Raw genomic sequence first — 23073 nt, 5'->3', positions numbered from 1 at the left:
GAAATGAAAAATGGTGCACCTGCTATGGAAAACAGAATAGCACTACCATATGATTTACTTATTCCACTTCTGGGTATTTTTTTTGGAGAAAATGAAAATATTAATTTGAAAAGGTATAACAAGAAGTACCAGTATATGTCCAAAGGATCATCTAACAGGGAGATCACTTATTCATCTAAACAGAAGACTTGAGCTACTACCCAAGAAAATGGAAGAGTGGTCCTGAAGTTATTTCAGAAATTATCAAGGCTGTCCCTCCCATTGGGTTTCCCAGGTGGCTCAGCAGTAGATAATCCGACTACCAATGCAGGAGATGTGGGCTCAATCCAATCCTTGGGTCAGGAAAATCCCCTGGAGAAGGAATGGCAACTCACTCCAATGTTCTTGCCTGGGAAATCCCATGAACAGAGGAGCCTGGAGGGCTACAGTCCATGGGGTCGCAACAGAATTAGACACAACTTAGTAACTAAATAATAAAAAATCCTTCCCATAACAGAGAATCACCAATACAGTAATGTCCAGTAAAACCCTGAGGGTAAGACTGCCCTTATGATCCTAGACTAGAACAGTCACAATTCCAGGTCAGAAGAATCCCAACCATGTGACCCATCTCAGAGTCATCAGAGGAATGGGGATGGAGAAACAGGTAGAGCTACCCAGAGCCTTGGGGGCCCAGCCCTTGCCAGGCAGGGCTCAGGGCAGCACTACTGCCTCAGTGTGTCCAGAAGAGGACTTTCCACCCCAGTGGGCCTGGACAGCAGAGCATTAACAAAGGAAAATTCTCAAGAGTTAAGGTCTAACAGCGTTGTCCTGTTAGGCTTCAGACTTGCTCAGGACTTGTTACTTTTTTATTCCAATTTCTCCCTTTGGGAATAGGAATATCTGTTCTATGCTTGTCCCACCTTTGTATCTTGGAAGCACAGAACATATTTGATTGCACAGATTCACAGTTAGAGAGAAATCTGTCTCAGAATGAATCATGCATTGAATCTCACCCACATCTGATTTAGGTGATATTTAGATAAGATTTTAGAATTAAGACTAGAATTTTGAGGTGACAGTGGTGCGACTTAAGACGTTGGGGTCTACTGGGACAGAATGAACATCCTCTTTACATGCTGTTAAGTCGCTTCAGTCGCTCCACTGTTCTTGCCTGGAGAATCCCAGGGACAGGGGAGCCTGGTGGGTTTTCATCAATGGGATTGCACAGAGTCAGACATGACTGGAGCGACTTAACAGCATGTAAAGAGGATGTTCATTCTGTCCCAGTAGACCCCAACGTCTTAAGTCGCACCACTGTCACCTCAAAATTCTAGTCTTAATTCTAAAATCTTATCTAAATATCATCTAAATCAGATGTGGGTGAGATTCAATGCATGATTCATTCTGAGACAGATTTCTCTCTAACTGTGAATCTGTATAATCAAATATGTTCTGTGCTTCAGAGATACAAAGGTGGGACAACTGTGGAAGGCCAGGAGCAGAAAGCTCTGTTCTGAATGTCTGTGTCCCCACAAAATTTGTATATTGAAACTCTAACCTCCAAGGTGATGGTATTAGGTGGTGAGCATTTGGGAGGTGATTTGATCAAGACAGTAGACCCCTCATGAATGGGACTACTGCCCTTATAAAAGAAACCAAGAGAGACCTCTCACCCCTTCTGCTCTTTGAGGACACAATCAGAAGATAACCCAAGCCACCAAGTCTGCTGGCACTTGATCTTGGACTTCCCAGCCTTAAGAACTGTGAAAAACAAACATCTTTATAAGCCACCCAGTCTATGGTATTCTAATAGCACAAACAGACCATGACATTCATTATTAAGGCAAGAGTGATTTTATAGCAGGGAATCTTGGTGAGCACCACATCAACCATGTGTTCAAGGTTAACAACCTGGTGATGAGATCTACTGACAGTACAATCATGTGATATCATGCACTAAGAAAGGCACCTCCTCTCTGCGGCATTCTTCCTCAAAATATATAACCTCAGTCTTATTACAAAAAAACAGGAGCTAGACCCACACTGAGTATATTCTATGAAACACCTGGCAAGTACTCTTGTCCATGTCGCGCAAGACAAGGAAAGAGCAAGGAGTTGCAATGGAGAAGGAGACAGGACAAAACTGCACTGTGACCCTAAATTGACTCCTGAAACAGAATAAAGATGTTCGTGAAAAACAGTTGAAATTCAAATAAAGTGTGTAGTTTAGTGATTCATATTGTACCAGTGTTAATTTTTTGGTGTTGATATATGCTATGATTATATAAAATGTTGCCATTAGGGAATGCTGAATGAATGATATGTAGAAATTCTTCATACTGCTTTGTAACTCTTAATTGCATGCCTTATTTCAAAATAAGAAAATTGAAAGAAAAGGAATACATCCATGAAAAACAGTTGAAGGTATATGATAATTTGTCAAATAAAAGCTTCAAGAAAGTCATGAAGACTGATTTTTAAAATATGAATTTAAATACGATTTGAAATATGATTTGAATTTTAAATATGATTTTAAAATAGGAAAGGATATCATGAAGAGAAGAAAGTCAATTTGGTCTGTATATTGTCACCCTGCTTATTTAATTTATATGCAGAGTACATCATGAGAAACGCTGGTCTGGAAGAAGCACAAGCTGGAATCAAGATTGCCAGGGGAAATCTCAATAACCTCAGGTATGCAGATGACACCACCCTTATGGCAGAAAGTGAAGAGGAACTAAAAAGCCCTTTGATGAAAGTGAAAGAGGAGAGTGAAAAAGTTGGCTTAAAGCTCAACATTCAGAAAACGAAGATCATGGCATCATGGCAAATAGATGGGGAAACAGTGGAAACAGTGTCAGACTTTATTTTTTGGGGTTCCAAAATCACTGCAGATGGTGATTGCAGCCATGAAATTAAAAGACACTTACTCCCTGGAAGGAAAGTTATGACCAACCTAGAGAGCATATTGAAAAGCAGAGACATTACTTTGCCAACAAAGGTCCGTCTAATCAAGGCTATGGTTTTTCCAATGGTCATGTGTGGATGTGAGAGTTGGACTGTGAAGAAAGCTGAGTGCCAAAGAAATGATGCTTTTGAGCTGTGGTGTTGGAGAAGACTCTTGAGAGTCCCTTGGACTGAAAGGAGATCCAACCAGTCCATCCTAAAGGAGATCAGTCCCGGGTGTTCTTTGGGAGGACTGATGTTAAAGTTGAAACTCCAGTACTTTGGCCGCCTCATGCGAAGAGCTGACTCATTAGAAAAGACTCTGATGCTGGGAGGGATTGGGGGCAGGAGGAGAAGGGGACGACAGAGGATGAGATGGCTGGATGGCATCACCGACTTGATGGACGTGAGTTTGAGTGAACTCCGGGAGTTGGTGATGGACAGGGAGGCCTGGCGTGCTCCAATTTAAGGGGTCACAAAGAGTGGGACACAACTGAGCAACTGAATTGAACTGAGCTGAACTGGTTTAACTGGTAGAATTGGGACCAAGCTTAGCAACTAATCAGAGAAAAATGACAGTTCACTAGGAGATATTATAGCAGGCAGAATGTTCCAAAGATGGAGTGAGCCATCTCAGGAGATGGTTCTGCATTACTGGAAGTGAAACAAGAGTTTGAAAACCACTCTTCTGATATATTCTAGACATGTTTTCTAACACCTTACATGCCAAAATGCGGTTCAGAGACTAGCATTATGCATAACAATATCACATTGGAGCTGTAGAAATTCAGAAATGCAAGATCTCAGGCTTGGCCCATACCTACTGAAGAAGAATCTGTATTTTGCCATAGTCTCTAGCTGACTCACAGGCAAGTGTGAGTCTCACTGTTACAGGGCAAACCAAGCTCCTGGCCTTTAAAGGTACCTCCTGCTATGGTTCTTATATCATGGTAAAATTATGAACAACTCCAACATGTACCCAATAATTTTGGTTTGATATTTAATAGTTTAACTTTCGAACAATTTATGAAATGGTGAAGTTAATGATACAGTTTTTGAATAAAATACATTTGAATACTATTAATAAAACTATAAAATTAAAAGTCTGGTTAACTTAAAAGTAGTTTCAAAGTTTTTGAAGAGTATAGCCTCAAAAATCACCTTTCAAAGTAAGCTTTCATTTATTGCATTATTTTTGCTAATTTTAAAAAATTATATACCATAGTTGTGCCTTTTCTTCCCCACATACATATTTTCATTTAGACAGACCTTAAATCAATCATGCATTACATATATAAATTGAATTAAAATTCTTATCAGTATGGTAGAAGCTTCACAGGGACTTAATATTGCTTTAAAATTATTCACACAGATGTGAAGTACATAAATAACACTGCTATGAAAAAAAGCATGTCACACAAGAAAGAAACAGAAATAGCTTTTACATTTCTAATTGATAATGCAAAAAAAAAATCAGAAAATACCTTCTATGTTTTTTAAGCCATAATTTTTCCATGTAGGATAGACTATCTTCTTTAAATTCAATAGTAAGTGGTTCTGTCCAAATTTTCAGATTAGTTTGTACTTCACATTCTTCCAATGAATCTAAAAAAAAACATAATATGTATAATTAATATAATCTAGGATACAAGTTACCATATCTCTCAAGATACAGAGCTCACTATTTTTGAGGCAAAGTTGCCTTGATATTTGTCTATACAATCAATAGATCTAGGCTTAAATGCTGCAAAAATGCCAAATATTGGTGATGTATTATATTTTTATAGTTTTCTTCAATCATTTCTTAGGAAAGAAATATTATGATTGAGAGTGTTTTTAAAGCAGCTAATTATTTTACACAATAAAGATAAAAAAACATAGATTCATTATATATTCTATAAAGGCATATACACAGAAAGGCATGTATTCCAGCCACTGACAATAATATTTACACATTATGGGAAATAGAAAATAAATAACTCAGAATGGCACCTGGAGGAGACAACTGTCCTCTTGAATTTATATCTACATGGCAATTTACTTCCAGATGCTTAAGATGTTTCTGAAGCACTACTAAATTAAAACCACCATTCAGACATATTTAAAATTGATGGAGATTTCTAGGGAAAAAAAAAAAACAACAAGAGCAGTGTAAATCCAGATTTTCTCGTCTCTCCACCCTCCTAAATATTAGACCTTTCTCCAAACTGACCATAATGGCAGGAAAAATCTTGGAGAAAGTAGGGAAGCAGTAAAGAGAGAAACAATTACTTTTTATAGACTGAAACTAGAGAATAATCCTAAGTGCATACTGCAGGTTTTAATAAATAGCTTTTAGAAGTGGCCAAATGCCAACAATGAAAATAAACCAAAAGAATGTGTCATTCGCTCCCGTTCTTCACACAGTATAGAAGAGTGCTGAATAAAGCAATTAGAAGGTGTACTTTGCCAACAAAGCTCTGTATAGTCAATGCTATGGATTTTGCAGTAGTTATGTACAGATGTGAGAGTTGGACCATAAAGGCTGAAAGAATGAAAGTGAAAGTCACTGAAAAGTGAAAGTGAAAGTCACTCAGTCCTGTCTGATAAAGAAGGCTGAGCGCCAAAGAATTGATGCTTTTGAACTGTGGTGTTGAAGATGCAAGAGTCCCTTGGACTGCAAGATCAAACCAGTCAATGCTAAAGGAAATTAGTCCTGAATATTCATTGGAAGGATTGATGCTGAAGCTAAAGCTCCAGTACTTAGACTACCTCATACAAAGAGACAACTCATTGGAAAAGACCCAGATGCTGGGAAACATTGAAGGCAGGAGGAGAAGGGGACGACAGAGGATAAGATGATTGGATGGCATCACTGATTCAACAGACATGAATGTGAGCAAACTCCAGGAGACAGTGAAAGACAGGGAAGCCTGGCACTCTGCAGTCCATGGGGTCAAAAATAGTCGGACACAACTGAACAACAACTGAGAACCACCACCAGGATGCATGAACTAAAAGAGCAGGAGTCAAGGAGAACAAATCATAGGAGAAAGAAAAGCCCTCCACTGTGAGTCCCCCTTTTCGTGAGGAAAAAAAGAAAAATCCCAACAGGGAAGCTGAAAGTAAAACAATGAGGACTTTTTTTTTTTTTTTTTTCTGGCTAAGTCAAGCCATTGACCTGAGTGATAATCCCCAAGTTTAGGAGGGTGATGAGAAGGAAGCAGATGAAGCAGCTGGCCTGTGCCTCACTCTCCTCCCATCACCAATGGCACATTCCCAGGAAATAAAATGGCAGGGTTAACTTGATTGTGAATATGCTACTAACTAGACCTTCTGGCAAATGGATTAATGATATTTTCTAGGAGTCTTTAGCTATGTAATGCATTAAGCAAGATCATCTTTGTTTGAAGTTGCTTATAGAAAACAAATCTAGAACGCATGGATTTGTGAGGCAAGCCTCCCTGAACAATGCCATGCAAGCTCTATAACTTAGGTTTGGGTTTGCTCCCTTGTTTAATGGTTCCCTGGCTACCTTTAGTGTAAGATATTCCATTGTTTATACTGAAGGAATGATAGGTATTTTCCTTACTAGGCAATATTTTTTTTTTACATGTTATTAGTTTTTTATTTTTTTAATTTTAAAATCTTTAATTCTTAAAAGCCTTAAGATACAAATTTGCCCAAAGTGTTTAAGGAACAACCAAGAGGCCAGTTGTGTGTGTGTTTATTTGTTCGGTTGTGTCCGACTCTTTGAAACCCTTTGGACTGTAGCCTGCTAGACTTCTCTGTCCATGGAATTCTTTGGGCAAGAATACTTGAGTGGGTAGCTATCCCCTTCTCCAGGGGATCTTCCCGACTCCAGGATCAAACCCTGTCTGCACTGCAGACAGACTCTGTACCCACTGAATCATCAGGGAAGCTGTAATATTAGTGAACCTTCTAGGTCATTGTAAATAGTTGCCTTTCACACTGAAGGAAATGAGATCTTGAAGTTCGCTAAAACATAATCAATAGCACAAATAACTAGGAAACTAAAAAAATTCAAAGCTTAATGGCCAAGATACATAGGAAAACATAATGCCATGGTAATGAGGTACACAATTTTATATATACAATTTCATCTGTATCAGGCCAGCAGTCTTTTTTTTTAAGCTGCCAATTTGTGTTGGTGATAATGGGAAGCAGCCAGACTATTTATACACTGCAAGAGGGAGTATAAACTAATACATTGGTAAATAATTCAAGCTTACCTAGTAGAGTTGAAGACATGGATAACCCCATAACCCAGCTATTTTACTTATAGGAATAGAACCCAGAAAAGTGTACATATGAGTGCTAGGAGACCTGGGCAAGAATATTCTTAACAGCAGTGTTTGCTGGGTAGGGTTAAGGGAACAAGTGACGTTGAAACACTCAGAAAGTAAAAATTATGAAAAGCTGTTACCAACCCTAGACTTGAGAGGACAATGTAGGAAAACTTTGTAAGAATCACTGAAAGCAATGGCTGTGGATGAAAGGTCATCTGAGTGCTGCTTTGTAACATAAGTGGAGAATGCAGTCACTGCAGAAATCTCAGCACATGAACAAGAGGGAGAGTAAATACTTCAACCTCTTTCCTCCCCAAAATGGGAATCAACCCAGACAATCGTCAATGTTTAAACGGGTAAACAGTGGTATAAGCAGAGAACTGTTAAGCGGTGACATGAATGAAATACAGCTGTGCACATCTTTATGGGTAAATCTCAGTAAGTAATCTTGAAAATACTAAACCAGTTATAAAAGAATAATATACTAGCTTTCCATTTACGCAGTGTTTGTGTGTGTGCTCAGTCACTCGGCCGTGTCCGGCTCTTTGCATCCCTTTGTACTGTAGCCCACCAGGCTCCTCTGTCCATGGAATTTTTCAGGCAGGAATACTGGAGTGGGTTGCCATTTCCTCCTCATCAGTATCTTCCAGACCCAGGAACTGAACCCGTATCTCCTTTGTCTCCTGCATTGCAAGCAGATTCTTTCCCACTAAGTCACTAGGGAAGCTCATCAGTTCAATTCAGTCGCTCAATCGTGTCAGACTCTGTGCGACCCCATGAATCTCAGCACGCCAGGCCTCCCTGTCCATCACCAACTCCCGGAGTTCACCCAAACTCCTGTGCAAGTCAGTGATGCCATCCAGCCATCTCATCCTCTGTCATCCCGTTCTTCTCCTGCCCCCAATCCCTCCCAGCATCAGAGTCTTTTCCAGTGAGTCAACTCTTCACATGAGGTGGCCAAAGTACTGGAGTTTCAGCTTCAGCATCAGTCCTTCCAATGAACACCCAGGACTGATCTCCTTCAGAATGGACTGGTTGGATCTCCTTGCAGTCCAAGGGACTCTCAAGAGTCTTCTTCAACATCACAGTTTAAAAGCATCAATTCTTCAGTGCTCAGCTTTCTTCACAGTCCAACTCTCACATCCATACATGACCACTGGAAAAACCATAGCCTTGACTAGATGGGCCTTTGTTGGCAAAGTAATGTCTCTGCTTTTCAATATGCTATCTAGGTTGGTCATAACTTTCCTTCCAAGGAGTAAGCGTCTTTTAATTTCATGGCAGCAGTCACCATCTTCAGTGATTTTGGAACCCCAAAAAATAAAGTCTGACACTGTTTCCACTGTTTCCCCATCTATTTGCCATGAAGTAATGGGACCAGATGCCATGATCTTCATTTTCTGAATGTTGAGCTTTAAGGCAACTTTTTAACTCTCCTCTTTCACTTTCATCAAAGGGCTTTTTAGTTCCTCTTCACTTTGTGCCACTATGTTTAAATACATGCTAGTTTAACAATATATTGTTTGGAGAAGCATACATGCAATAAACCACAGGAAATTAAGGGACTGAGAAAACACAAAATCCAAGCTAGTGATAATCTCTTAGAGGGAGGAAAGAGGGTGAGAAGAGTTCTTACTGCATTGTTTTTCTCCATAAAGGATATAAACTTCATAAATGTTCTTTTTATCTACTATCTTAGAAAAAGGAAAATATTTATAAACATATACATACAATATACATACAGAAAAACAGTAATATTTATAATATTTTGAGGCAAAATAATCACATTTTTGATCAACAGAAGTCCTCATCTTGATGATTTCTCCACAGCCACCATACTGTGAATCCTCTCTCGCCTATTGTGATGCCGCAGTCTCCCTTGTTCTCTAAGATCCAGCCACACACATCTCCCTTCAGTTCCATTAACACAATATGGAACTCTCCATCATGGAGCGCTTTGCACATGTTGATCCGTCTCTATGTTTCAACTTATTTTCTAGACCTCAACTTGAACCTTGGCTTCTTAGAAATCCTTTTTTTGATCATTAGTGTAAGTCAAGGTCCTAACAGGAAAGAGAAAACTCAAAGGGGTAATTCGAAGAAGGTCAAATGAAGGAACTAACTTGTAATCAGGTAGTAAAGCTGAGGGAACAAGGGATGTTGAAGCATTAAGAGACTAAAAATAGTGGAAAGCTGTTGCCAACCTTGGACTCGAGAGGACAAAGTGTTTGTAAGTAGGTTTGGAAAGCAATAATGGTGAACAAAAGGTAATCTGAGTGTTGCTAATAACATAGGCAGGCAATGCAGTGACTGCAAAATCTGAGCACATCAACAAATAGAGGGAAGAGTGATACTCTCCCTTTTCTTCTCACCCTTCAGTGTTTTGCTAGTGTCTCCAGTTAGCCAAACCCAACTGGAAGCCAGAGAACAAGGGAGCTATGTGATGCAGCCTCTAGAGTCAGCCTCTGCTGCTGCTGCTGCTGCTGCTACTAAGTCGCATCAGTCGTGTCCGACTCTGTGCGACCCCATAGACAGCAGCCCACCAGGCTCTGCCATCCCTGGGATTCCCCAGGCAAGAACACTGGAGTAGGTTGCCATTTCTTTCTCCAGTGCATGAAAGTGAAAGGTGAAAGAGGTAGAATCGGGTAAAAATAAGAGAAAATGAATCCAGAGAGACAGTCTACTTAGTTTGCATCTAAACCTCCACTTGTATGTCTGTCTATTTCTCTGCAAAAAGCAAGCAGTAGCAGTAGTGTGCTCAGTCATGTCCCACTCTTTGAGACCCCATGGACTGTAGCCCACCAGCCTCCTCTGTCCATGGGATTTTTCAGTCAAGAATACTGGAGTGGGTTCCACCTCTTACTCCAGGGATAGAACTCATGTCTTTTGTGTCTCCAACATCAGTAGGTGGACTCTTTACCACCAGCAAAAAAAAAAAGTAAATAAAACAACAAAAAACCTGACTCCTGTCTGAAGCACACAGAAAACACAAAGTTCCGGAGTATGAAGCACATAGAAAATACAAAGTTTTCACTGGGTATCACAGTGAAAGCCACTTAGTCGTGTCTGACTCTTTGTGACCCCATGGACTATACGGTTCATGGACTTCTCCACGGCAGAATACTGAAGTGGTAGCTGTTCCCTTGTCCAGGGGATCTTCCCAATGCAGGGATCGAACCCAGGTCTACCACAATGCAGGTGGATTCTTTACCAGCTGAGCCACCAGATTTCAATGTAGTGATAATCCCAACTAAATTTAAATGTTAGATACCAGCAGTATGTGTCATATTAGTATGGAGGAAAAACAGGAGAAAAAAATAATTACTCAACATAAAACATAGCTGCCATCATTCTTCATTTTGTAGCTGGTTTTGGCTCAGTTGTAAAGAATCAACCTGCAATGCAGGAGACTGAGGTTCAATCCCTGTGTTGGGAAGATCCCATGAAGAAGGAAATGACACTCACTCCAGTGTTCTTGTCTGGGAAATCCCATGGATAGGGGAGGCTGGCAGGCTACAATCCATGGGGTCACAAAAGAGTCAGACATGACTTAGCAACTAAGCAATAACAACTGAATCCTACCTTGATTTGATTACCATAGCTTCCTTCTTTCACCACCTATTTGATGTTCACCTTACTATCTGCTGATACCTTTTACCTGGTGGAGTGTCTCAAATCTTCATTGCCAAAGATTCAAGACCATACCCTTCTTTTCACTGGGCTACCACATTTTTTTCCAACAAACATTATTATTGAACACAGGCAAACTATTAAGTTGGCTGCTGATTTGTTTGCAGATAAAGCCTATCTTTTCTTTACTGTATGATAACAATCCAATTGTTCCTTCATGCTTGTGCTGAAACAACATAGTCAGTATAGCGACACTTGCTGACTATTAAATTCAGTGTGATGAGCTCCAAATGGCAAGGGGTAGTCTCAGCTTCCTGTTTAATGGAGGTTCTGCTGGAGTTTCATGTAATACATGGTACCCTGAAGGAAAAGCAACCCAAACTCACAAAATGTTGTTTCTCAACTGGAACCCATACTGAACCTTCGGCAGGCCATTCCATAAAACTATCAAGCCTGCTGGAGAGTGCTGCACATGGTAAGATGAGTGAATTTCATGGGTAAGAGCCTATTTCCACACCTCTTTCATAACAAATGTATACCATGACATCTGCCATACGACATTAAACTATTTCTGATTATATTTATTGATAGAAATAGAAAAGAATATATTTGATTTTGGAGCAGCAAACTATAACCTTTGCACCGAATGTGGCCCACCATTTCTGTATGGCTTTCAAGCTAAGAGTGGTTTCTACATTTTTTAATGGTTGAAAAATATCAAAACAAATATAATATATTGCAACATGTTAAAATTACATAAAATTCAAATTTGCATTCAAAAACAAGATTCTATTTGAAAACAGTCACACTCGTTTATTAATATATTGTCTTTCATGTTACAATGGCAGAGTTGTATGACCCTTATGAGTGGCCCTCAAAGCTTAAAATATTTAAAGTGATAGATATAGAAAATTATAGAAAAATTAGCCCCTGGGTTAGGTCAGTACCTGTCTCCCTCCTCCAACCACAGAGAATGTGTTGGTTTTCTCCAGTAAAGATGCTACATCCAGTAAAGCAACTATGACCTGTATCGTCATCACCTGATCAAGTTTACTCTAACTTGCAGTCATTTTCTAAAATCATTGGCTTTTGTACAAAATACACAATTTAAATGGAAATGTGCTTCCTTGGTAGCTCAGCTCATAAAGAATCTGCCTACAATGCAAGAGATTCAGATTCAATCCCTAGGTGGAAAAATCCCCTGGAGAAGGATATGGCAACCCACTCCAGTATTCTTGCCTGGAAATTCTTCTGGACAGAGAAGCCTGGCAGGCTATAGTCCATGGGGTCGCCAAGAATCAGACACAACTTAGCGACTAAACCATCATAATAAAAAGCAGTATTCCTGCATCTTTCAAGTCTTTGACGTTGCCATTAATCTTTGCAGTTCCCAGAAACTGCAACCCCCTGGTTTTGCTTCCAGCATGGTATTTTAGCATGCACCTTGGCAAAGAAGGAAGGGTCTTCTACTTATGTTTTACAACCATAACAATCTTCCTGCCACAGGTCAGACCATCAGTATAGGCATTATTATTGTTACTAAGTATATCCATTCCCATTATATAATCAAGACTGGGAAAATAACCACATAATGGTCCCACTGGCCCATGCACTACGAGACAGAATAAAGACAAGACTCCATCTACCACTCTACTTCTATAAATCTCTAACACTGACTGGTGGATTATGATGGTACTAAAGGTCTCCAGAGATAACTGTCAGTTCAGACCCAGGGTCTAATAACCCCTCTGGAAGTTTGGGCATTGTCTTTCCTCACTGCATGTTTACTCTGGTGGTGTCTCTGGTGGCTCAGACAGTAAAGAATCTGCCTGCAATGCAGGAGACCAGAGTTCAATCCCTGGGTCAGGAAGATCCCATGAAGAAGGTAATGGCTAGCCATTCCAGTATTCTTGCCTGGAGAATTCCATGGATAGAGGAGCCTGGCGGGCTACAGTCCAAAGAGTTGAACATAACTGAGCAACTAACACTTTTACTTTCACACTTTTACTTTCCTGGTAAATAGCTGTAAATCCTGTAGCGAAGTTATAGAGGAAGATGCATAGTATACCCTGTGGCCACACTACAAACAACCTTGCAAAAGGACCCGGCATCTATCTCAAGGGGCCTCAGATCTGTGGCCTGGCTTAGGGCTGGGAACTTTATAGAAACTCTGAATTCCCAATACAGTAACTTAAGATGGGTCTCTGCATCAGATAGAAATTTTCTACTCAGAAAAAACAGGAGAATGTACAAATTTTTTTCATTCTTATGTGCTCCAATTAGTATCACAGATCACTGTGAATGGAAACAATCAATTACTAGTCTTTCTTATCCCTTATTTTGGGCTTTTCACTAAAACTTCGATAATTAAATACCAACTTCTGGCCTCTACCATTCCAGGTTGCTATGATTCCTTTGAAATTAGGCAGTCAATTCCATCTAAGCATCTCCATCCACAATCTTTAGCCTATAGAGGAAAGCTACAACACATCAGTTCGTCTATCATTTTTAAGAACTATGTCTTCAAAGTGCACCAATCATAAAAGCATTTCTATAGAAGACAGTCCCTTTCAAAGTAGAAAAGTAAAAAAGTAAATAAAAATGTGAAAACACAGAAAAAGAGCATATAAAATATAAGAGTCATTGAGAGTAATACTGGGATACATACTAAAACAGGGTATACAAACAAAATCTTGGAAATATTAACAAAATTGATGTATCATGAACAAACGTAAGGAATATATTTGAAAGAAAGAACATCATTAAGAAGAAAATTCAATTCTAATTGCGAAGAAGGTGTATGATATTTGACATTAAGAATTGAACTATGTTTCAAAAAAGCAGTAAACAGGAGAGTTTCCTCATTGGAAAAAAGAGTGAAAATAGAAACCACAAAATTGAACACTTTCAACTAAGCTACAGGATTTAAATTTATTATCTAGCATTTTATCTTTAATGAAAAGCAATCGGAAGCCTCAAAAAAAGATTCTGAGTAATAAAATTAATTAATTGAATACTTCTAAAAGTATGATTTCCCTCAAAAGATCCTGGGAAACAAAGCAAAGACTCTGTACACTTCAGTCATCCAGATCTTCAATGTCTAGCAGATGGTTATAACAATCACCAAGGAAAAATAAAAACAAGAAATATTTCTTCAAAAAGAAAGAAAAACAAAAGACAAATTAATTATCCCCCTGAACTTCACAGCAGTCCTTGAAATATATTTCTCAAGACACATGTAAAAAAAAATTATTTACTTTGCTGTCTCATAGATCCTCCTGTCTTATATGTTGTAATCACAGTTCAATAAAGGAACAGTTGCTCTAACAAAAACTTTCTGCTAGAAGAGGAGGAACTGAAAGAATCCAACTCTATTCATTTGACAGTCTGAATTTATACAGGAAACAAAGGCAAATATATCCCCAAGGCCCATTCAGTTCAGTTCAGTTCAGTCACTCAGTCGTGTCTGACTTCTGGAGACCCCATGGACTGCAGTACGCCAGGCTTCCCTGCCTATCACCAACTCCCAGAGCTTACTCAAACTCATGTCCATCGAGTCGGTGATGCCATCCAACCATTTCATCCTCTGTCCTCCCCTTCTGCTCCTGCCTTCAATCTTTCCCAGCATCAGGGTCTTTCCCAGTGAGTCAGTTCTTCGCATCAGGTGGCCAAAGTATTGAAGTTTCAGCTTCAGCATCAGTCTTTCCAATGAATATTCAGGACTAATTTCCTTTGGGATTGACTGATTGGATCTCCCTGTAGTCCAAGGGACTCTCAAGAGTCTTCTCCAACACCACAGTTCAAAAACATCAATTCTTTGGCACTCAGCTTTCTTTATAGTCCAGCTCTCACATCCATACATGATTACTGGAAAGACCAAAGCTTTTGGAACTTTGTTGGCAAAGTAATGTCTCTGCTTTTTAATTTGCTGTCTAGGTTGGTCATAGCTTTTTTCCCAAGAAGCAAGCGTCTTTTAATTTCATGGCTGCAGTCACCATCTGCAGTGATTTCGGAGCCCAGAAAAATAAAGTCTGCCACTGTTTCCATTGTTTCCCTATCTATTTGCCATGAAGTGATGGGACCAGATGCCATGATCTTAGTTTTCTGAATGTTGAGTTTTAAGCCAACTTTTTCACTCTCCTCCTTCACTTTCATCAATAGGCTCTTTTGTTATTCTTTGCTTTCTGCCATAAGGCAAAAAGACTTATGAAAAGGCAAAGAGGCCCATTCAGGGTTCTATAAATAATAAACCACTAAACCCATGGTCACACAGTGACTACACATTTGAAGAGTTGTATCAAACTACTATCTCGATGTTAATAGCTTCTGAACACTGCATTTATAGTCACAGAGAATGGAGATAAAATCAGCTTTATTTTAAAGCATTCACTTTATTTAAAAAAAAAACACGATACCTGATTTTGCTGCACATAAGTTCTGTGTCTCATTGTCATCCTGATGTCCAGTTCTCCACTGACTTAAAACTTTCTGAAAGGACTGGGCAGAAGCTTCTTCATTGAAAGGCACTTCACACGAGGGCTTGTCTCTTGGATTTGCACATTCTTCTCTTTTTGTTGTTGGATCTTCTACCTAAACAGATTAACAGTGTGTCTTAAGTGTGCTTTACCAAATGTTCTGTATGTTAAAGTACAGGTAGTATTGATTACTGAGCATTGTGAAATCACACTTTTTTTTTTTACTTCAAATGTTTTTTATTCGTACTTATTTATGTGCCTTTCTGATTTTTTAAAACTCTATAGACAGTTATAGATGGTATCTTTGGAAGATATTAAAGCTAAAGCCTACAGGACTGAAGATCTGTCACTATGTTATTCATGAGGGTTTTCTCTGGAAAGCAGTGACAGCCTTGCATCTAACCCTACTTCTCCAATCTCCTGCTCCCTGCAACCTCCCCACAGCAGAAGAGCAGTTTCATTACCATGTAAACTGAGGTGGTTCCTTTGCTCCAAACCCTCCAAGACTATGAAAACCTCAGTTCCTACCAGGACTTACAAGGTTGTACACAAGCCTGTTTTCCCCTGCCTTTCACTCCACTTCCTCCAGTTCTCCCCTTCATTCACCCTGTTCCAGCCAAACTTCTCTTCTTACAATTCTAGGAGCCCATCAAGCATATTCCACTTGAGGGCCTCATACTAGCTGTAGTTACTGCCTGAAATGATCCTTCTCCATATTTTCATACAGTCATTCCACTCATTTCATCTTTGCATCAGGTGGCCTTGCATCTAACCCTGCTTATCTAACCATCTTGTCCCTCTGTTGTCCCCTTCTCCTCCTGCCTTCAATCTTTCCCAGCATCAGGGTCTTTTCTAATGAGTCGGCTCTTCGCATCAGGTGGCTCAAATGTCACCTGATCAGAGAATAAGCAATGATCTTACTGATGACATAAAAACAAAGTCATTTCCCCCACTTTCAGATCCCTTATCTATTTTATTTTTCCCCCAGTAACTTACATCCATGTGAATTTACTCTACATGTGTTTACTGCTGATCTCTCCCCATTAGAATGTAATGGGATCAAGAATGTTGACTGCTTCGTCAGGGCCAAGAGCAGTAACTGCCACAAAGCAGGTGCCCATTAAAAGTTAGTTGAATGAATGGACATATCAATTAATGTATAGAAAACATTGCCTGCTTTTCAGTGTAATGCTGGAGAGAAAGGAGAATTCAGTACAAAATATAGATTTACTGTGAATACATAAAAGAAAATGAAGGTACGACTTGGCAGTTATCCAGTGAATCAGAGAAAACAGCAAAATTGGGGAACTAAAGCAAAATAAGTTCCACAACAGTCCTGAATTATAAAGTGTGGATTACCTACACTGATCAAATTGCTAAGGCTCCATTGTGTACCTTCTAGATACAACAGTAGAATCCACTATGTTCAGCCCTTAATTGCAAAATAAATATGCACATTGTTAGAGAGCAATTGGGGGAAGATTGTTAAATATGTGCATATATAAAATTCAACATAAACAAAAAGCATCTGGAACCTACAAACACTATGCCAGTCATTGCCATGAAACACAGGTTACTAAGTCCACAACAGAAACAGAAGCAAAGAACAAAAATTTAACTCAGAGAAACAAGAGTCCCATGGGCAAAAAGTGGCAAAGGCAGTATTCCAGAGCAAAAGAATGATAGAGTGGGTAGACTATTAGAGTGGGTGGCCATTCCCTTCTCCAGGGGATCTTCCCAACCCAGAGATTGAACTTGGGTCTCCTGCACTGCAGGCAGATTCTTTACCATCTGGGCCACCAGGGAAATTCACAGAGCAAAAAGTGGGATACAAGAAAATATTAAGGGTAGAAAGATGAACAGAGGCAGATTGTGAAGGATCCCCCCCACAATCCAGAGAAAATTACACCTAAGTATATTGGAAATGCAAAGCTACTGTAGAATCCCACACAATAGTGTGGGAGAGAAAGAAACTGGAGAATAGTGAGTTCAAATGCAAGGAAACTAATTAAAATCCACATCCATTTGTCAATATCAACATTACAAACATATAAGCCTCTTCACCTAGGAATTTTAGGATTTTATCTCACACACACACATACATATACAAAACAATATTTTTCAAAATTATTCTTTGTACTATAGTTCATACTTGCAAAAGATTGAAACAGTATAAATACTGAGCAACAGAAAACATAGCTTAAAAAGTTATTTCATATCTAATAAATGGAGTATTTCAGCTGGTAAAGAATCCACCTGCAATGCAGGAGACCCCAGTTCTACACGTGGGTCGGGAAGATCCACTCGAGAAGGGATAGGCTACTCACTCCAGTATTCCTGGGCTTCCATGGTGGCTCAGACAGTAAAGAATCTGCCTGCAATGCAGGAGACCTGGGTTCAATCCCTGGGTTGGGAAGATTCCCTGGAGAAGGGAATGGCTACCTACTCCAATATTCTTGCCTGGAGAATTCCATGAACAGAGGAGCCTGGAGGACCACAATCCAGGGCTTTGCAAAGACTCTCACAAAGAGTCGGACAGGACTGAGCAACTTTCACTTTCATATAAAATGCGAAGGCTGTGGGATATACTTATATGAATAACAATAGTATATTGTTAAAAGTAAAAAGTCTGTTTGCATAGCAGCATACAACATATTAGTATTTGTGTTAATGCATACCTACAAAACTGAAATTATTATTAACTTCCAGAAGGGGAGAGAATTAAATGCCCTTTTCACTTTACAACCTTTTGCTCTCTAAGAAATTGTTAATTTTAGTATCTGGAAGAGCAGTAAGAATAGAAGTGACCAAAAACTCAAGGGTTTTCAGATGGTTTTAAGATATGGTAACTGACTGGAAGTACAAAGGAAGAAGATAAATGATTATAGAAAATGACTGTTTTTGCTAGTTTGAAAAGCTTGAAGAGAGCTGTCACCAACAGTAATACCTATAGGTTGGGAGAAGAGGTGATGAATTTAGCTTGGAAATACTGAGTCTTGAGTATGTGAGACGGTATTTACAGGTATTCAGTAGTAAGCAGTGTGTGTGTGTGTGTGTGTGTGTGTGTGTGTGTTGCACGCACGCGCATGCACGCGTGCACTACACTCATGAAGAAGCACTAAAAACTCAGTGCTTTATACAAAATGAGTTGAGTGTTCCAGTGATTACAGAAGCTCTCCAGGGCAGCTCCCTTTCGAGCAGTGAATAAGAGATACAAGACATTTGCATTTTGCAGCTATGCCTATGGAATACTTGGTTTCCACACAGCAGTGACAGGACAGGAAAAAGCCAGAGGATGGTATATTCACTCTTAAATGTTTCAGCTGTCATATGTGACCCCTCTAGGCCAATACTCCTGCAAAATATGTTTTAATATCCCCACTTTCCAGAAAAGGAAAGAAAAGGAAAGCTAAGTAAATCGCCCAATGTTACAAAACTATAAGCTGCAAGAAAACCAGAGTCAGTATTTCAAGCTCACGTTTCGGTCTCTAAAATGAAAGTTTTCAGGAACTGCACTCCCTTCCAAAGATATCCACTGGCCTGAATCCACCATTTTGATTCTTCCAGGCATTCAAGTTGCTGGGTAAGCCAATTAAAAATCAAATTCCTTATTAGCCATTACAAAGAGTGAAATAATGCCATTTGCAACAACATGGATGGACCTAGAGAGTGTCATACTGAGTGAAATAAGTCAGACAGAGAGGAAAAATATCATATGACATCCATCATATGTGGAATCTAAAAAGAAGTGATACAAATGAACTCACTTACAAAACAGAAAGAGGCTCACAGACTTAGGAAATGAACTTACGGTTGCCCGGGCAGGGGGATGGGATACTTAGGGACTTTGGGAAGGTCATGTATACACTTATATTCAAGATGGTTAACCAACAAGGACCTTTTTTTATAGCACATGGAACTGCTCAATTTTATGTGCTGGCCTGGATGTCAGGGGAGTTTGGGGGAGAATGGATACATGTATATGGATGGATGAGTCCCTTCACTGTTCACCAGAAACTACCACAACATTATTAACAGGCTATATCTCAATACAAAATTAAAAGTTTAAAGTTTAAAACAAAATAAATACAACATTTAGTCCTAAAAAGTAAATAAATAAAAATCAGATTCCTGGGCCCTAACCTAAATGTAAAAAAATCCAAATTTGAGTGGCAAGCCAAGAATACACATTTTCAAAAAGCTCATGCAGTACTTTTGACATTTATTGCAGTTGGAAAAACTCTGCTCTTCAGCACAGAGGAGTACCAAGCATAAGACAGGGGTACTTCTTTAATGTGTGCACTGTATACAGGTTGACAGCAGTAATAATGCCCAACCAGGAGTACTCAACAGAATGAGCAGGTGTTAAAAGCTCATGACTGGACCACCCACAGAGATGCTGAACTCAGTCACATGTGTTTCCCTAATGTTTCCCGGTTGATTCTACTGTGCACTCCTGGATAAAACCACTGAATTAATAGTTTCTAGGTTAAGACCAGAGGTGGAGGGTCTATAGAGCAGACACAGTTACTGATGGGGACAAGAGGCAGCATTTAATTTAGGGATTAAAAGTTCAGGCAAAGGAGTAAGCCCTATAGCTTTTTAGTACAGCTAGTAACTTAAATCCTCTCTGATTTTCTCATCTGTTAAATGAGATAATAATAATGCAAAACTTATAGGGTAAGATAAAGCAACTAAAGGATTAAGCTTAATGCCTAGCATATGATATTTAATAAATGTGAGGCTATTGATTTATTATTATTTTTATTGGTAGGATAAGTTAGATAAAATGACAAGCATGAATGCGAAATCCTTAAAATCTCAGCCTCTGGGTAGTGATTAAAAACAGGTAATTTGGAGTTATAAGGCCTGAGTTGAAACTGAAGTTCCACAATCAATGATATCTTGGGCAATTAAAAAACTATATTTTGACATAATTTTCTCATTTGTAAACAGAAAAGATTAAAAAAGGATAAAAAAGAGATAATACACATAAAATACATAGAACAGTGTTTGGCACATGGTTGGTCCTTAACATATTATTATTCTAATCATAAAGCTGTAACTCACTCAATGATTCTTCACAAGCACCCTTGGCAGGTCTACTAGTGAAATCCCCACCAGAATGCTACTCTTTCTAGACAACTCAAGTATAGTTTCTCTGCTGTAAAGAGACCTTACTAACACAGAACATTTTCTTTTATGTTCTCTGAGCGAGGGTTTGAAACTCAACAGACTAAAGTTCAGCGAGGGTTTGAAACTCAACAGACTAAAGTTCAGACTCTGTCATAAAGTAACAAGCTGTGTGCGTGCGACTTTTGCCAAGTCACTATTTCTGAACTACACTGAAAAGGTGAAAGTGAAAGTGTATTCGCTCAGTCATGTCTGACTCTGTATTCCCGTGGACTCTGGGCCACCAGGCTTCTCTGTCCATGGAATTTTCCAGGCAAGAATACTGGAGTGGGTTGCCATTACCTTCCCCTGGGCATCTTCCTGAGCCAGGGATTGAACCCTGGGTCTCCTGCATGGCAGGCAGATTCCTTACCATCTGAGATATCAGGAAAGCCCATGTGAAAAGGTGAGTGACATCTCAAAGAATGAGGATTATTACAAGGATCAAATTGGAGGAAATTTGTTTCCTGCTAAAGAATCAATACAAGTCTATTATTAAAATACCGACATGAGTAGATGTAAGCTTATCTAGGATCAGTAATCAATTTGAATAACCACAAAATTTGTTATAAATCTGATTTTAAATAACTGTGAAATTGCCTGTCACTTAAAACACTTGGAAAGGTTTTGTATTTTTAGTCTCCCTGAGATTCTGATTAAAATAAAATTGCTATATTGCATTGTGTTATTTTCTTATGTTTCTCTCAAATATTCATTTCCTGATGTGGTGAAAATGCCTGGAAAGCAATATAGTCAAAAGATCATTCCTCAAAAAACCAGTGAAATGAAAGCAATCTCCTCAAAAGTATTTTTACAGTAAAAATGTTTTTGATTAATAAGAAAACAAATTCATATTAAACAAGAATGTGATCAAATCTTTAAAACTCTAAACCTCTAGTATGTGAATGACAGTCTCCATGATCATGTATGACAGAAAATGTCTATTGTATTTTTCTCCATTTACCTGAGAGCTGCTCCCCTGCAGAATAGGAGACTCAATTTTCTGCTGGCTTTTACCAGTCTCTTTTGTAGAACAATTCTCTCCTTTGGGTTCATCTGGATTAACTTCCTTTATAAACCGATGGGCAGCATCCAATACATTGGATAATAATTGTGATTTTGTCTATAAAAAAAAAAGAAGATAGGAATAAAAAGCTCAATGTCAGCCTAAGTAATTTATATATATTAAATCATGTTTTCATTATTCTATGACTAGCAAAATTCAATGCATTTTGTTCAATATTTTAAAATATAAATTGCCATTTTATATCAGCCATATAATAGTGACAGTTGCCATCTACTGAATGACTAGTTTGACCTCCCATTATCTAAGTATCTTAAAAACATATCATTTAATCCTCAAGTTAACTCTGAAGTGTTAACTATTTTTATTATTGTTTTAGTGATAAAGTTTTGAGGGTTTAAATAACTTGATCGTAGTTACATGGTGAGTGGGTGGCAGAGCTGGGAAGTGACCCCAGGTGTATATAATTCTAATAACTCATAGCCTTTCCACTATATCGATCCCAAGTAGATAGATGAGCTATTTTGTCCACATCATGGCTAAAGAACTATATATAGTTGATGTCGAGGGAGTCTGAAAAAGCAGTAATGAGTATTTCCTTGGTGATAAAACATCTTTAGAAAGTATTAAGTACTCAAAGTGCACATCAGGAAGTGCCCTATCAAACTCCGAGTTCTTTTGGTCATGACTTTGCTCATGAGATACCAGGAAGGCCCTCCCTCCTCTGTTATCTCCTTTGCCTGGCAGACCCCTTCCTCCCCTTCTAGATTCACCCCAAGTTACTCCCACAGGTTCAGGAACCCCTCTTTGCCTTCCTCCCCTAGCTGCATGAGGTGTAGCAGCTATTCTTTGTATCCTCTTCTTATTCTGAGATCTTTACAAGCCCACACAAATATCGATTTTGAATCATTTTTTGATGTCTATCTATACCATAAATTTCACAGAAGAAAAAACATCATGTCTTCTTAAGTCTCTGTACAGTTACTACCGTGCCTGGCAAATAGTAATATAGAAAAATAACATAAAAATAAGGTGTTTCAGGGGACAGAGAGAGCTACAGAATTAAAATAAATAATAAGGGAAAAAAAAGAATCAAAAGACCTTGTCAAATGCCTTCACACGGCTGGAAGAACAAAACGGCAAGTCCCAGGAAGGCCCTATTTTCTGAAGGGCTTCCTAGCTGCAATAACCTTGATTTGCCCAAAACTGCAGGAGTATGGATCCCATCTGAGCTTGAACCAGATAAACTCTTGAGGGAAGATGCAAACCCTTCAGAGACTTGCAGAAAACCTGGTATTAGGTACACAAGGAATAGGTCTTGCTTCTTAAACGAATGTTCTCAAGACAGAAGCAAACTTCAGCAGGGATCAGAAATGGTTATTTTATACTCTCCCATGGAAATATCCCTATTTTAAACTTTTCATCTAGTTACCTATTTAAATAGCTAAGACTACATTGACACTTTCCAGTTATGACCTTTTGTAAATCTATTAAGATTCATTGCAATCTGGCTTTGGAATAAATCAGTGAACATCAAATTAGCCAGTGTTATTTT

General features: G+C 38.9%; 1 protein-coding gene across 2 annotated transcripts in view; it reads right to left on the bottom strand.

Annotated features, from left to right (window-relative positions):
- Positions 1-23073, bottom strand: part of ZBBX (zinc finger B-box domain containing) — a 112919-nt gene that overhangs the window by 39874 nt on the left and 49972 nt on the right. For both annotated transcript variants that reach the window (XM_018053779.1, XM_018053781.1), the window contains exons 7-9: positions 21459-21617; positions 15263-15437; positions 4413-4533 (exon numbers count right to left, since the gene is read on the bottom strand). In XM_018053779.1, the coding sequence (XP_017909268.1) occupies positions 4413-4533; positions 15263-15437; positions 21459-21617 (455 nt within the window). The remainder of the gene's footprint in view (positions 1-4412; positions 4534-15262; positions 15438-21458; positions 21618-23073) is intronic.

The sequence above is a fragment of the Capra hircus genome, chromosome 1 (assembly GCF_001704415.2).
Source record: "Capra hircus breed San Clemente chromosome 1, ASM170441v1, whole genome shotgun sequence".
NCBI lineage: Eukaryota > Metazoa > Chordata > Mammalia > Artiodactyla > Bovidae > Capra > Capra hircus.
The sequence above is the reverse complement of the archived record's forward strand: the minus strand, read 5'-3'. Positions and strand labels throughout refer to the sequence as shown.